Source organism: Myotis daubentonii, chromosome 2 (assembly GCF_963259705.1).
Source record: "Myotis daubentonii chromosome 2, mMyoDau2.1, whole genome shotgun sequence".
In the NCBI taxonomy this organism is placed as follows: Eukaryota; Metazoa; Chordata; class Mammalia; order Chiroptera; family Vespertilionidae; genus Myotis; species Myotis daubentonii.
Window position 1 is genome coordinate 214,944,503 of NC_081841.1, and position 12,777 is coordinate 214,957,279.

Below are 12,777 nucleotides of genomic sequence, written 5' to 3' on the forward strand. Positions count from 1 at the left end.
TCCAACTACCAGTTTATAGGGCACAGAAACACTTAGCAATAATGCAGTGCAATCAGCAAAGTCCAGCCTGCAGCAAGCTCCGCAGGACAAATGACTGGGCCCCTCGGTAAACAAAGAGCAAGGCCGAGGGGGTGACGTGTGGAAGGCGATGGCCCTGGAGGGGGAGAGGGAGTCGGCCTGCCTCCCAGTTGCAAAACTATGCATGGCAGAGACCGCAGGCACATAAGGAACATTCAGTCGACCAGGGAAATTTCAACACTAGAATTCGATAATATTAAGACAATTTTGCCAATTTTTAAAGTCATGACAATGGTATTCTGATGAGGTTTAGAAAAATAACCACTAATATTACAGATACACTCTGAAATGTCTAGAGATGAAATGATATCTGGATTTGCTTCAAAATGATGGGGTAGGAGGAGTGTGTAGAGGCACATGAAACGAGACTGCTCACAGCCCACTTTGTAAATGTCAGGTATTTTCATAATCGAAAGATTTTAAAAGTCGTAGCAGCCGAAACACCCTTCTCCTTGGGGTCCTCTGCCCGTGGGCCTGCATGCGTTACCTGCGCTCACGTGCAGGGGGATGTTCTCCACGATCACGTGCGGCAGGGTGATGGCGGTGCTGATGGCAGGGAGGCTGTCCGCGGCCGAGGTCCTGCGGAGAAGGGCACCTCAGTCACATGTCACGTGCAAAGTCAATCAATCTAAACAGGGACCATGGACAGTCACCAACTGGCTAAGGTTTACTACGGACGTGCAGAAATCCAACGAGGAACAACTAAGGCATTAGAACAGCAGACGGTGAAGAGCAACAGCGCTGACATCGCTTACCTCTTCCAGCAGACAACGTAATGCCCCGTGGCCACTCCGCCTTCCACGCTCCCCGCCGCCGGGCACCGCAGGCAGAAGCACTCGCTCGCGCTCTCTCCGGTCTGCAAGACAACTACAAGCGCGAGCCTTTCAGTCCCTGAGCGGGACTCCCGAGTGAGCAGAGGGTCCCGCCGGGAAACAGCGAGAAGATCCTGGGTACGTGTTACTTAGAGCCCCGGACACCGCGGCTCACAGGCGTCCGCACGTCCCTGTGCCGTGTCTCTCCTACTCCAGCAATAAAAGCAGGCGAGCAGCTGCCTGTCTGCGACACGCTCCCCTGGGGACTAGTGCAGGGGAGGAGCCTGGAGTCAGAATAACACCCTCTGGTGATTATTTTTATTTCTCTAAATTACTTCATGTCTCCAAAGGAAACGCTTCCCAATAGGGAAAAAAACCCAAAAATACAAAAACAGGTAATTTTAGTTATTCCTTAAAGTGGTCCGAATGGCATTCCAGGAGACTCCGGCTGTCTCTGAATAAGCACATACTGTTGAGATCACGGAAACGGATACATCAGACAGTGACTCACTATTGCCCAACGTGGCTACTTACCTCTCGTGCAAGGATGCGCTCCTCTCACCAACTTAGAGCAAATCTCCTGATAACTAGATAAAGGCTCGTCTAAACCAAGCCCTGCCCACCCTCCGGCACGTCCTGGCCTGCAGTGTTGCTTCTGTAATCGCCAGCTGGCACCAGTGCCATCTAATGCCAACCTCAGCAAATCTAGGAGCAACACCCGAGAATGACAGCCAAGTCCCTGAACACTAGTAACTGTTTTTATGGGTCCCATGAAGAAGGCTGTGGTGAATTGATGGTTGTGACGGTGGTCGATACCAGAAACGAAAAGGAAAAAAGCTGCATCCATCTTCACTTGAATTAACTACTTTTGATTAATTTTTAAGGACTAGGATATGATAATGTAGCCCAGTTAGTACAACTCACATCAATTCAGCCCTGTTAGAATAGCTTTTTAAAAAACCTGAGGTGTTCATGTTAATTCCCTTAAAGTCCTCCCTAATTCTAAGAAGTTAAAACCAAAATGATCACAGACTTCCTGGACAATTAACATTAAAGTCAAGTTTATGGCCTAGGACAGCTGTGATTTTTAATGTGTCAAATGCAAACTTTACAGTGCACCAGTGCTGGTGTTCTCGGAGGCGGCAGACTGAATAACATCACCCCCCTCCCCAAAGATGTCACACTTAATTCCCAGAACCTTTGAATGTCACCCCCATGGCGAAAAGGACCTCACTGATGGGATTAAGGGTCTTGAAACTGGGAGGTTATCCTGGGTCATCCAGGAGGACCCAATGTAACCACAAGGGCTGGAAGAGAGGGAGGCACCGGGGAGTCTGAGAAGGAGATGTGACAATGGGAGCAGAGGTCACAGAAAGGTTTCTGAAGACGAGACACAGCTGGCTTTGAAAATGGAGGAGGAGCCACGAGGCGAGGAATCCATATGGTCCCAGAAACAGAAAAAGGCAAAGGGAAGGATCTCCCTGGAGCCTACAGACACGCAGTCCTTGGTTTGGGGACTTTTGACCTTAAAAAATAGATATTGTTCATTGATGGAACAAACGCTGATGAACTGTGAGGATGCAGCGAGATCGCGGCTGAGAAGCGGGTGCAGGAGGTGTGCAGAAGGGAGAACGGCCGCTCTAAGTGAGACGACATAGAACCAAACCACAGGCTACAGACAGAAACCAGAGTTAAGTCCCTTTGGCACCTCATCGATGTTATGACAAAACAACACTGAATGAAACCATGTCATTCGCGGACCTGCTGTAATATTTTCAAGTACCTTTTTAAAAAAGTAACTTCCTTAGAGTAGCAAAACTCCGACTTTTTAAAAAAATGTATACTGAAATTGTAAATGATGCCTTAATTCTAAATGTATTTGTGAGCATAAGTCTCCAGTTCCTTTCCTTACCAAAAGCTAACTCTTACATTGCTAAGTACACATATGCACACACATGGGCATACACACAGGAGCACACACATGGGCATGCACACAGGCACACACCTAACTCTCTGCTAATTAAGTGCATGAGCCACAGTCTCACCTTTGTCCACCTGGGACTCGAGCTGGTCCACAGACGCCATGGTGGGCGCGAGCTGGAGCTCGCTGGAGACGATGGTGAGGGCCCAGGGGGAGGCGCTCAGCAGGTCGGTCATCAGCAGGAAGGGGATGTCGGCATAGACCCTCTCCAGGTGCTCAAACTGTCACGAATGAAGACAGGTAAGTCCGCTTTATTTTTCCTGTTGATTCCTAGAACCTAAGTGATTTCCAATCCGCTTCATAGGGACGTACCTTTGTAGAAACAAATTTAACTGCTACGTCGAATGGAAAGACGGTTTCTATCGTTACAGTTTCATCCTGCAGGAAAATGTAAAAGGCACATGCAATGGTTTTCTACATCGTAAGTGTCCGTAGGGTTTTCAAAACAGAAGGCATACCAAACAGTCTAAATAAACAGTCCCAACTTATATAGGCTTTCCCCCTTAGATATCTGTAAAAATCCATGTAGAGAGACCGGACTCTTTTTCTAATAAATTATCTTGCATATTAACATCACACTGCGAGCGCTTGCTTGCACATTATTTATCTCAGGACCCGGTGAGAGTAGGCAGGGCAGCACTGTCACCGTCCCACAGCAGGAGCCAGAGGTGAGGAGGACTCTGGCGGGCCTCAGCCACAATGCCAGCGGTGCCGAGCATAACATCTGGGTGGTCTTCTGTCGCCTCGACTCCAGGTGAGTAAAATAGCAACAGTGATGATAACGTACTGTGACGCCGTGTTTTAATCACCATACGTGCATAATGCAACGCTCAGAACCCAAGGAAACACATGCCGTTATTACCGCCACGTGAAGATGGAACGGTCACATGGCTGGTAAGTGACCAAGGCAGAAACGGAACCAAATCGGACCCTGGAGCCTGCCTTTAACCACATGCTCCACCTGCTCACAAGCGCTGCACTGAACTGTAATGTTCTGATTTTGCAGGCAAGGAAACTGAGGCCAGAAGTTGCACGGCTCGCTGAGCTCCCAGGGTAGGAGGCAGTGCTGAGACAGCACCCTCACCGCCTAACCCGCCAGCCAGGGCGCATCTGACAGCATCCAGCGAGGCCAGGAACTGTCAACAGTGCGCCGCAAGCGTGTTTAAAACATGCAACACCTGACTGTTTAGTCAGGGACACTGACCGCTTTTCCCTCAGATTGAAGAATTGAAAAATGACAACAGCCAAACAACAATAGCCGTCTGGTGTGAATGAATCAAAATTATGCTTTTGTCAGATTGGCAAAAATATGCTTTTGGTGTCACGGAATCTTAGCAATTAGTTTCTGTGTGCCACGAGGTGGAAAAGGTTGAAAATCGCTGAACAGGGTGAAATTTTTTTTTCCTTTTGTAAATCCTCACTCAAGGACATTTTTCCATTGATTTTTAGAGAGAGTGGAAGGGAGGGGGAGAGACAGAGAGAGAGAGAGAAACATCGATGTGAGAGAGACACATCGATTGGTTGCCTCCCACACAAGCCCTGACCAGGGACGGGGATCGAGCCTGCAACCAAGGTACGTGCCTTTAACCGAATTGAAGCCGGGACCCCCTCGCTCAGTCGGTGTGGCTCAGTGGTTGAGCGTCAACCTATGAACCAGGTCACGGTTCGATTCCCAGTCAGGGCACATGCCCGGGTTGCAGGCTCAGTCCCCAGTGGGGGTTGTGCAGGAGGCAGCCGATCAATGATTCTCTCTCATCACTGATGTTTCTATCTGTCTCTCCCTCTCCCTTCCTCTCTGAAATCAATTTTTAAAAAAAGATTTTTTTTTTTTTAAAGAAAGAAACCGGGATCCTTCAGTCTGCAGGCCGACGTTCTATCCACTGAGCAAACCAGCCGGGGCTGGATGAAACTTTTAACAGTATATTCCATGCCTTCCTCCTCCCACTTGGGAAATACTCCTGATTTCCTTGGGATGGTCTTGCTTCCCAGTAACTTATAAAGAGCCCCCTGCCCAGACTCTGCAGTGACCGAACGACAAATCCCCAGGTAACTAGGCCAACTGCCCTGCTGGGCCGAGAACCCAATTTCTAGAAAACGCTGAGACAACAGGGCTGCCAGGAGTAAGATACTAAATACTATAGTTTTCCACTAATAGATGTAAGCATTACATAAGATAAGGTCAAATCTATATAGAAACATGCCCCCCCGCCCCCCCCAGCTCTATAAACAGAAAGCAGACCTCTAAGAATTCCATCAGAGTCGACAGCAGCTGCCTGAGCCGTGAACTCTGACAGCTTCCCTACTGTCACTCTCCTCGGTGCGCACTTACCACACCGACTTTCCTAAGAACCTATTTTAACAGAAAAATATCTCATAAGGGAAACCTCCCTTCCTCCAAAACCTCCTACACCAGCCAACTCACCGCTTTTATCTAATGTGTGACTTTGTAAATAGCAGACAGGTTTAAGCTCTCAAGATTTGTGTGCATGAGTGCTCAAACCTTTTGATTCTCTACGTGAAAAGCCATGCCTGCCAATTTTCTAATGTCTGAGCAATGAATGCCTTATTGTACTGTTTATGATCAACGTAAGTGAGAAAAAAAAATCAACCGATGTTAATGAAAATCCGAAACAGACTATGAGCACTTGCTTTTTGACAAGTAAACGAAACAATATGACGCCTCCTGCAGGAGCCACGAAAAACAACAAATACCTTGTGACACTTGCAGACGATTTCTCTGTCTTCAATAGTTGTAGTGATCAGGTAAGAAACATACACGAGGAACATTCTGGAACCCACTGTGCCACAGCGGATGTATAATGTTTTTTCCAGCTGCAGCAAAATAAAAGTATTTTAATATAATTACTATTACAGATTTCCATCTGATATATAGGGTATCCCCCAAAATGTAGACACACACTTTGAATAATTATAAAGGCAGTGTTTATTTAAAATACATTTTGAAATTGAGCTATCAGCTGTTAAAGTGTGCATACATTTTTGGGGGACACCCTGTATATTCGGGGATAATGTCCCCACCTTTTATCCTTTACTGTAGCAACTGGTTAAATGCTGGAACACTTTCTACAGGCTGTTCCTACACAGGGTCAGAGTGGGATCATTACTACTCCATCTTTTTACCATCATGCCCAGCTCCTCAAGAAATCTGTGTGTTTGGTTTGGAATCAAAAGTTGACTGAAAAATTATTTCACTAAGTTACACACACAGTGTTATTTAATTATTTATCAGGCAACTAAATCTCTGTATTAAGGTCATTTGTTCTAAAATCCCTTGTGCAAAACCTGAAGACATTTACACATTTAAGTGTGTAAATTGGCATAAAACAGGCATAAGTGAAGTCACGTTTCTTGTCTCAGGAAATGCTATAAAGTGCTCTAAGACTCGCTCCATTTAAACTACAAGCTAAGCTAGCAAGCAGCCTTTCTCCCCGGCACTGTCCCCGATTACCTGCTCCCCGGGACGCAGGTCCTCCACGGGAATGTCGGTGAGCAAGGCCGGGCAGGACTCATCGCACAGCTCTGTCCCGTGAAGCGTCACCTGAGTTTTCTGAGTTAGATTGGCATCCTGTCCTAAAAGGGTTAACATTGTTTTAGAATCTGGAGAATTCAAAGCTTATCCTCACAGTCAGCACTGCACCAAGTGCACTGCGTCATGACCATTTTAAACAGACTTCCTAGAGCCCACACCACGGACCAGACTGAAAAGGCATGCGTACCGGGTTTCAAACCGGCAGTGAGCTTCACGTCTCGGATCCGGGTCTTCTCGTGGGACTGAACGGTCACAACCAAACAGTACATCTCGTTCGTCAGGGCAGGAGGGTCGTGCCGCAGGTGCACCGAGATGCTTGGAACTCTGGAGATGACCCTGTGGGGAAACCGCAGCTGAGGAACCGGTCGCTTTAGAGACAAACGAGCCTCACAGGGACTCGACACACAAGGCGCCCGCCTGGCAAGCCCGACTCACATGGTGCTGGCCTGGACCAGGACGCTGTCCCAGTGCACCTCGTCCTCGGGGAGCTTGGGCCGTCGTTTGAAAGAGCGCGAGGCCTGGAGGGCTTCCTGGGTGGAGGCGGCGTCTCCGCCTCCGCCCTGCCAGTTTAAAACCACGCACCTTCCCGCCTCGTGGCCCAGCACCAGGTCCACGGAGGTGATCTGAAAGGAAGAGGCCTATCAGCAGGGCCAGCTCATTCTTGTTCGCCGCCACCCCCCTCCACAAATGCGATCGGAGGCTGCTGGTCGGTGGAGCCCATGCAGAAACCCAGGTGGGAGAGAAGCCAGACTCCCGCTGCCCTGGCCGGGCGGCTCCACGGCCGGAGCGTCGTCCCGCACACCAGGAGGGGCACACACCTCGGTTGCAGGTTTGATCCCGTGGTCCGGGTGCAACCAAACTGATGGATGTTTCTCTCTCACACCGATGTTTCTCCCGCTCCTCCTCCCTCCCCTTCCTCTCAGTAAAATCAATTAAAAAGGAAACAACAGAGAAACTTGCTGTTAGAGTCTTACCCTGGCCATTGATGAGCTGGGACACTGGCTAACACTAGGTTTAAAATTCTTTGCCTTTAAACAGAGAATAACTTGACTTTTTAGCTAAGACACTGACTGCTATGGTTTTAGCACCTGGCATAGTGCCTGACATAACAGGTGCTCAATCAGCGGTTGCTGAGTGAAATAAATGAATGTTTTTGATAACCATTAATATATTCATAACTTAACTCCACACATTTTTCTGAAGACATCTCTGGTATTAGCAATGAAATTCTTTACTAACTGAACAAATGCTCCTTTCAACTAAATCCACCAAAAAATGTATTCAAAATAATATTATTACGATTTACGTCTAATAGGTTTCCTTAGGTACCTTGTAAAAAATAAGTAATTAGGGATTTAGTCAAAATCATGAAGATTTCTTTTAAATGAATATACAAAATCTCTGGATATTGGGTAATAATAAATTCAAAAGACTCACAGAAATTGTTATGGGAGTACTGGTAGTACAGTCTAAAGTTTCCATCTTAGAAAGGGTTCCAAGTTGACATTAGCCGACCGTTCTCAGTCAAGCCATGGAAAGCATGCACTTAATAAGTGCTTACTGCATACCAATAACTGTTCTAAGCAATTTACATTAGCTAACTCATTTCATGCCCACGAAACACTAAGAGGTAGGTCCTATTATTAGCCCCATTTTACAGATGAATAAACTGAGACACAAAGAAGTAAGGAACTGCCCAGGGTCACAAGCTAATATGCTGGAGAGCTGAAATTTAAACCCACTTAGTTTGGCTTCAGAGTTTATGCTCAATAAAACATTACTTTCCTTGTATATGCCTGAAAGGCATTTTAATTATATTTTTGTTTTATTGCTTAAAGTATTACAAAGAGTATTACATATGTCTCCTTCCCCCCACCCCCCTTGACAATTCCCCAGCCTCCCCTACCCCCCAGTGTCTTATGTCCATTGGTTATGCTTATATGCATGCATACAAGTCCTTCGGTTGATCTCTTACCTGCCCCCCTCCTGCCCTCCAACCCCCCCAGCCTTCTGGCTGTAGTTTGACAGTCTGTTCGAGGCTGCTCTGCCTCTGTATCTATTTTTGTTCATCAGTTTATAATGGCCTTATTATCCATAAATGAGTGAGATCATGTGGTATTTTTCTATATTAAATGAATCCTTTTATGTATATATATACACACATATATATATCTTCCTTTTTTACCTTTAAAATATACAATCAGCAATGTTTAAACATCAAAATGACTGAATTGTCACATCATACAAAATACAATTGCTATATTATATGTTTTGTTTATAATTCCTTAAGGGATTATGCCAACATTAAAAAATAAGGTTGGTCTTATGTACTAACAGGAAATGACGTCTAACATACGCTATTAAGTAAAAAAGCCAACCACTGAATACCACACAGTGTATTCTCAGTGAAAGGGAACCCCAAGCCATTATGAATGGTTTCCCTGGCAAGTCCAAGTGGCAGGCTTTCTTACTTACTTAATAAGCATCTGTATCACTTGAATTTTCTCTGGCACACACATATACTTGTATCATTTAAAATCTCTCTTAAATAAATTTCACAACTAACCTCAATTTTCTTTCCCACATCTTCAGTTTTTGCAACAAATTTAAACACAAACTTCCTCGTTTTTCCAGGAACTAAGCACATCTTCCCCTGAGTCAGGTTTTCTAAAACTTCGCTTGCTTTGGACGCTTCCTGGATCACACAGAACTGGTTGTATTCCTGAAAAAGAGGTCAGCTAGAGCCGCAGTGTATGACATCAACATCATGCTTTGCTTACACTGAACACGCGTGAGCTGGCGCTTGTAAGGCTGCCTCCACTGAGCCGTGCACCAGGAAGGGCTGCCAGTGGAAGGAAGGTTTTATACAAAGCAGGCGCGTCTCCGCACCGGCTCAGGCTGCAGTGTCCGCGCTGGGCCTTCAGCTCTCCTTTTCCCTGTGCGCTCACTGCGCTGCAGTCTCCTGTCTTCCCGCTTGGCACCTCTGTGCTATTTCCCACAGACACTTCCAATTCTGTCCTGTTTCCCCAACCAGAGCTCACATCCATACCTGCCTAGGGGTAGTCCCACGCCACCCAGATTCAGCACCCAGCTGTGCGCCCACCTGCCTTCTCACAGCGGCTCCTCTTCCAGATGCGCCAACGCAGACCCGTCCTGCATAAGCCCGTGGACGCACCACTCCCACCCAGTCCTCAGATAGCAAGAGCGCCCAGGAGCTGCCTGCACCCCAGCAGGTGGAGTATCTTCTCAGAAAACTCCCACAGGTTATGCTGTTACTTTCCCGAATGTTCATTTCTAGTCCACGCTTATGAAATCTAAGAACGAGCCACCACTTTTCCTTGATTTGTATCTTGGATTTCAAATAACACATGTTCAGAATATAATCTAACTCTAAAACTAACTGCTTTACATTTTAATATTTTTACTAATTTTTCATTACGGAAATAGTCTATGCATGTTATTTAATAAAGGAAAGAAATAGGCTAGTAGGATAGGAGCAAAGGAAACTACAAGTCTCTACACTGACCCTAATTCCGGATTTAGAGTATTTCCTGGAGAGCAAGAGTTACTGTCCTGTGGAGCTCACGTTCCAGAAAGGAAAACAGTCCTTACTGAACAATCCCCCACAGCGAAGCCACGCCTGTGACAAGCTCTGGGCAGGGCTGTGGAGCCTGGCGAGCTCAGGGAGGTGTCCCTGAGGGAGTGAGGCTTTAAGGGGCTACGACACCAGGAACTGAGCAGAAACAGAGAGCGGGGAAGCCAGGCCAAGCAGGTGAGGCAGCACATGCAAATGCCCCATCCCGATAGTGCACCATCTCCCTACAGCTGAAATCTGTAACCATGGAAACAGGACTCACAGAAACAGAGCGGAATGGTGGTTACCAAGGGGTGGGGCAAGTGGGGAGACGCTGGTCTAAGAGAACTAACTTGGGACAGACGTAAGACTTTTAACTATAAGGATTAAAAAAAAAAGAGCACTAACTTCCAATTATTGACGGGTAAGTTCTCACGCACAGCGTGGTGACAATAATGAACAACACGGTACGCATCACGGAGAGGTGAGAGAGCAGACGCTTAGTGTGCGCACCACACACACACACACACACACACACACACACACACACACACACACACGGGGACTACGTGAGGTGATGACATGTTAGCTAACCTTACTGTGGTCATCGTTTCGTAATACACGTGGGTACAAAAGCATCATGTTGTACACTTTGAAGTTACACAGTTTATATCCTATCTCAGTAAAGCTATAAAAATTAATTCATCAGAAAGTAAATAAAATGTTTTGGCTCTTTTTACAAAGGCCCTGCCCTTTATTCATCCTACTCCATTCTCTGTCCTCTGTCTACACTCAGGAACCCAGCCTTACTGAATGTCTTGTAGCCTCACCTCCCACCACCAGCTCCTCTCCAATTCCTCACAGGAAGGGTCAGGTGCATCAGGGGAGGTGGCCTCTGCACCTGCCTTCAGAAAAGACCTCCAGTTGGTTTCCATAACATTTCTTCCCCTGTTTTGTTACTGGAATAAAATTTCTTAAAGCTTTTGCTTTAAAATTCTCAAACTTCTCAGGTTCACCATGATATCAAGAATATTGTCATTCTCAGTAAGTGCTTGCTGGTTAAAGGCTCCATACACTTTCCAGGTGACCGAGGTAATTATCTACTAAGTGAGCTTATAACTGAAAGTTAGAACGTAACGCAGCACTTGACTGGACACTATCGCACCACACAAGTGTTCACACGTGGGAAATACAGCGCAGTCCCCATTCTGCAGAGAAAAGCTGCTGAAAACGCGACTATTCAAGAAGGAGACAGTGTGAGCTCTAGGGAGGGGCGTGGAGGGGCACAGGTTTACATATTTACTCTTCATTTATATCTATCCCACCTCAATTTCTTCAACATCAAGCACATAATCCTATATAATAAAAGGCTAATATGCAAATTGTCCCCTCGACCGGGAGTTCAACCAGGGGGCAGGGCTGGCCAGCCAACCTCCCATGTCCCCTCCCCTCGGCCAGCCCCACCCCCGATCCAGGCACCCGGCCGGACCCCACCCATGCACAAATTCATGCACTGGGCCTCTAGTAGTTTAATAATGAAAAACTAATATCAATGCTATATGCAGAGCAAATGATTTTGAAAATTATATTCATTCTGAATATATCTTATTTGGAATTCAAGTTACATATTACAAAAATATATAGATAAAAGTTCTTAGATTTCATAAGCATGGAGTGAAAAACAAAAATAGTAGGAAAATGTTAAATTTGAATTACTGAAATAGAAGTTGAGAAATACACACATTGTTTAATTTCCCACAAAGTCATTGAGACCTAAAGCTTGCTAAGCTCAGTCACTCTAACGTCACGGGCGCGGCAGTAAGATTCACACGTGGTGAGGCCTGAGCAGGCGCCATTACCTGGTTATTAAAGCTGACGCAGAGCTTAGAGAACCTGATGGGATGCGGACAGTCAGCCTTCAGATAAATATCAAACTGCACAGGCACATCAACGTGGAAACTGGGGGCGTGAAACTTGGCTTTGCATTGCACTGGAAAGAAACAGAGGGGCCGAGTCACACACCAGCACATCCGGGCCCTCACACACGGCTCTCCGTCCTCGCTCTGCGGGAGGACGCACCCACATGCATGTTCTCACCGGCTGCTATGTGGGAAGTGCTTCGATGCACACAAAGGGAACTCACTTTTTAAAAACAAACCAGATTTAAGTAAACTACAGTTCCAAAACCAGCATTAATCTTAAAAACACCGTTGCTCCTGACATGTAACATAGTATTTTAAAGGAAAAAGAACCATTTTGTTGCTTTTAATTTATTCCAAAATACCTGCCCTAGACAGTAAAGCACATGTGTTTCAAATAAGACTCTTCAAATGTTTTTCAAATAACATCTGAACTACAACTGAACAAAGTAAACTTAAGACATAAACTATTAAAAATTTTGATCATCAATGGGGAAAAATAAATAAAATTAGTTTATTTATAAGATGACTATAGTTTGGAAATTCTTTGATTTCTATAATTATTATTCTGCACCTATTCATTGTGTAGAAATAAGGACACTTTCCCTGAAATAACACTGCAGATGATGGCTACCCACCAAATGGCACCAAGTGCTGCACCCCGACGGTGAACACGTTGCTGCCGGCCAGGGAGACCCGGTCCGCCCAAAGCTTCTGGGCAGTTTTCACCGCGGCGCCGTCACAGTCAGGCTCAGGCTCAGGACTTTCGTTCTGCACAACACAGAGTTACACACTCGCTCAGCTGGTTACAGAACACACACATGCAGGATTCAGATCGAAGCGCACACAGCCTCGGAACTCGC

General features: G+C 46.1%; 1 protein-coding gene across 4 annotated transcripts in view; it reads right to left on the reverse strand.

The window, feature by feature from the left end:
- The window catches only part of TRAPPC11 (trafficking protein particle complex subunit 11), a 34,007-nt gene that overhangs the window by 4,445 nt on the left and 16,785 nt on the right, over window positions 1-12,777 (reverse strand). For 2 of the 4 annotated variants that reach the window (XM_059685722.1, XM_059685723.1), the window contains exons 17-27: window positions 12,553-12,685; window positions 11,855-11,985; window positions 8,988-9,143; window positions 6,857-7,044; window positions 6,609-6,757; window positions 6,341-6,462; window positions 5,584-5,703; window positions 3,184-3,249; window positions 2,936-3,092; window positions 834-945; window positions 566-657 (exon numbers count right to left, since the gene is read on the reverse strand). In XM_059685722.1, the coding sequence (XP_059541705.1) occupies window positions 566-657; window positions 834-945; window positions 2,936-3,092; window positions 3,184-3,249; window positions 5,584-5,703; window positions 6,341-6,462; window positions 6,609-6,757; window positions 6,857-7,044; window positions 8,988-9,143; window positions 11,855-11,985; window positions 12,553-12,685 (1,426 nt within the window). The other 2 variants (XM_059685724.1, XM_059685726.1) reach the window with 2 other exon arrangements.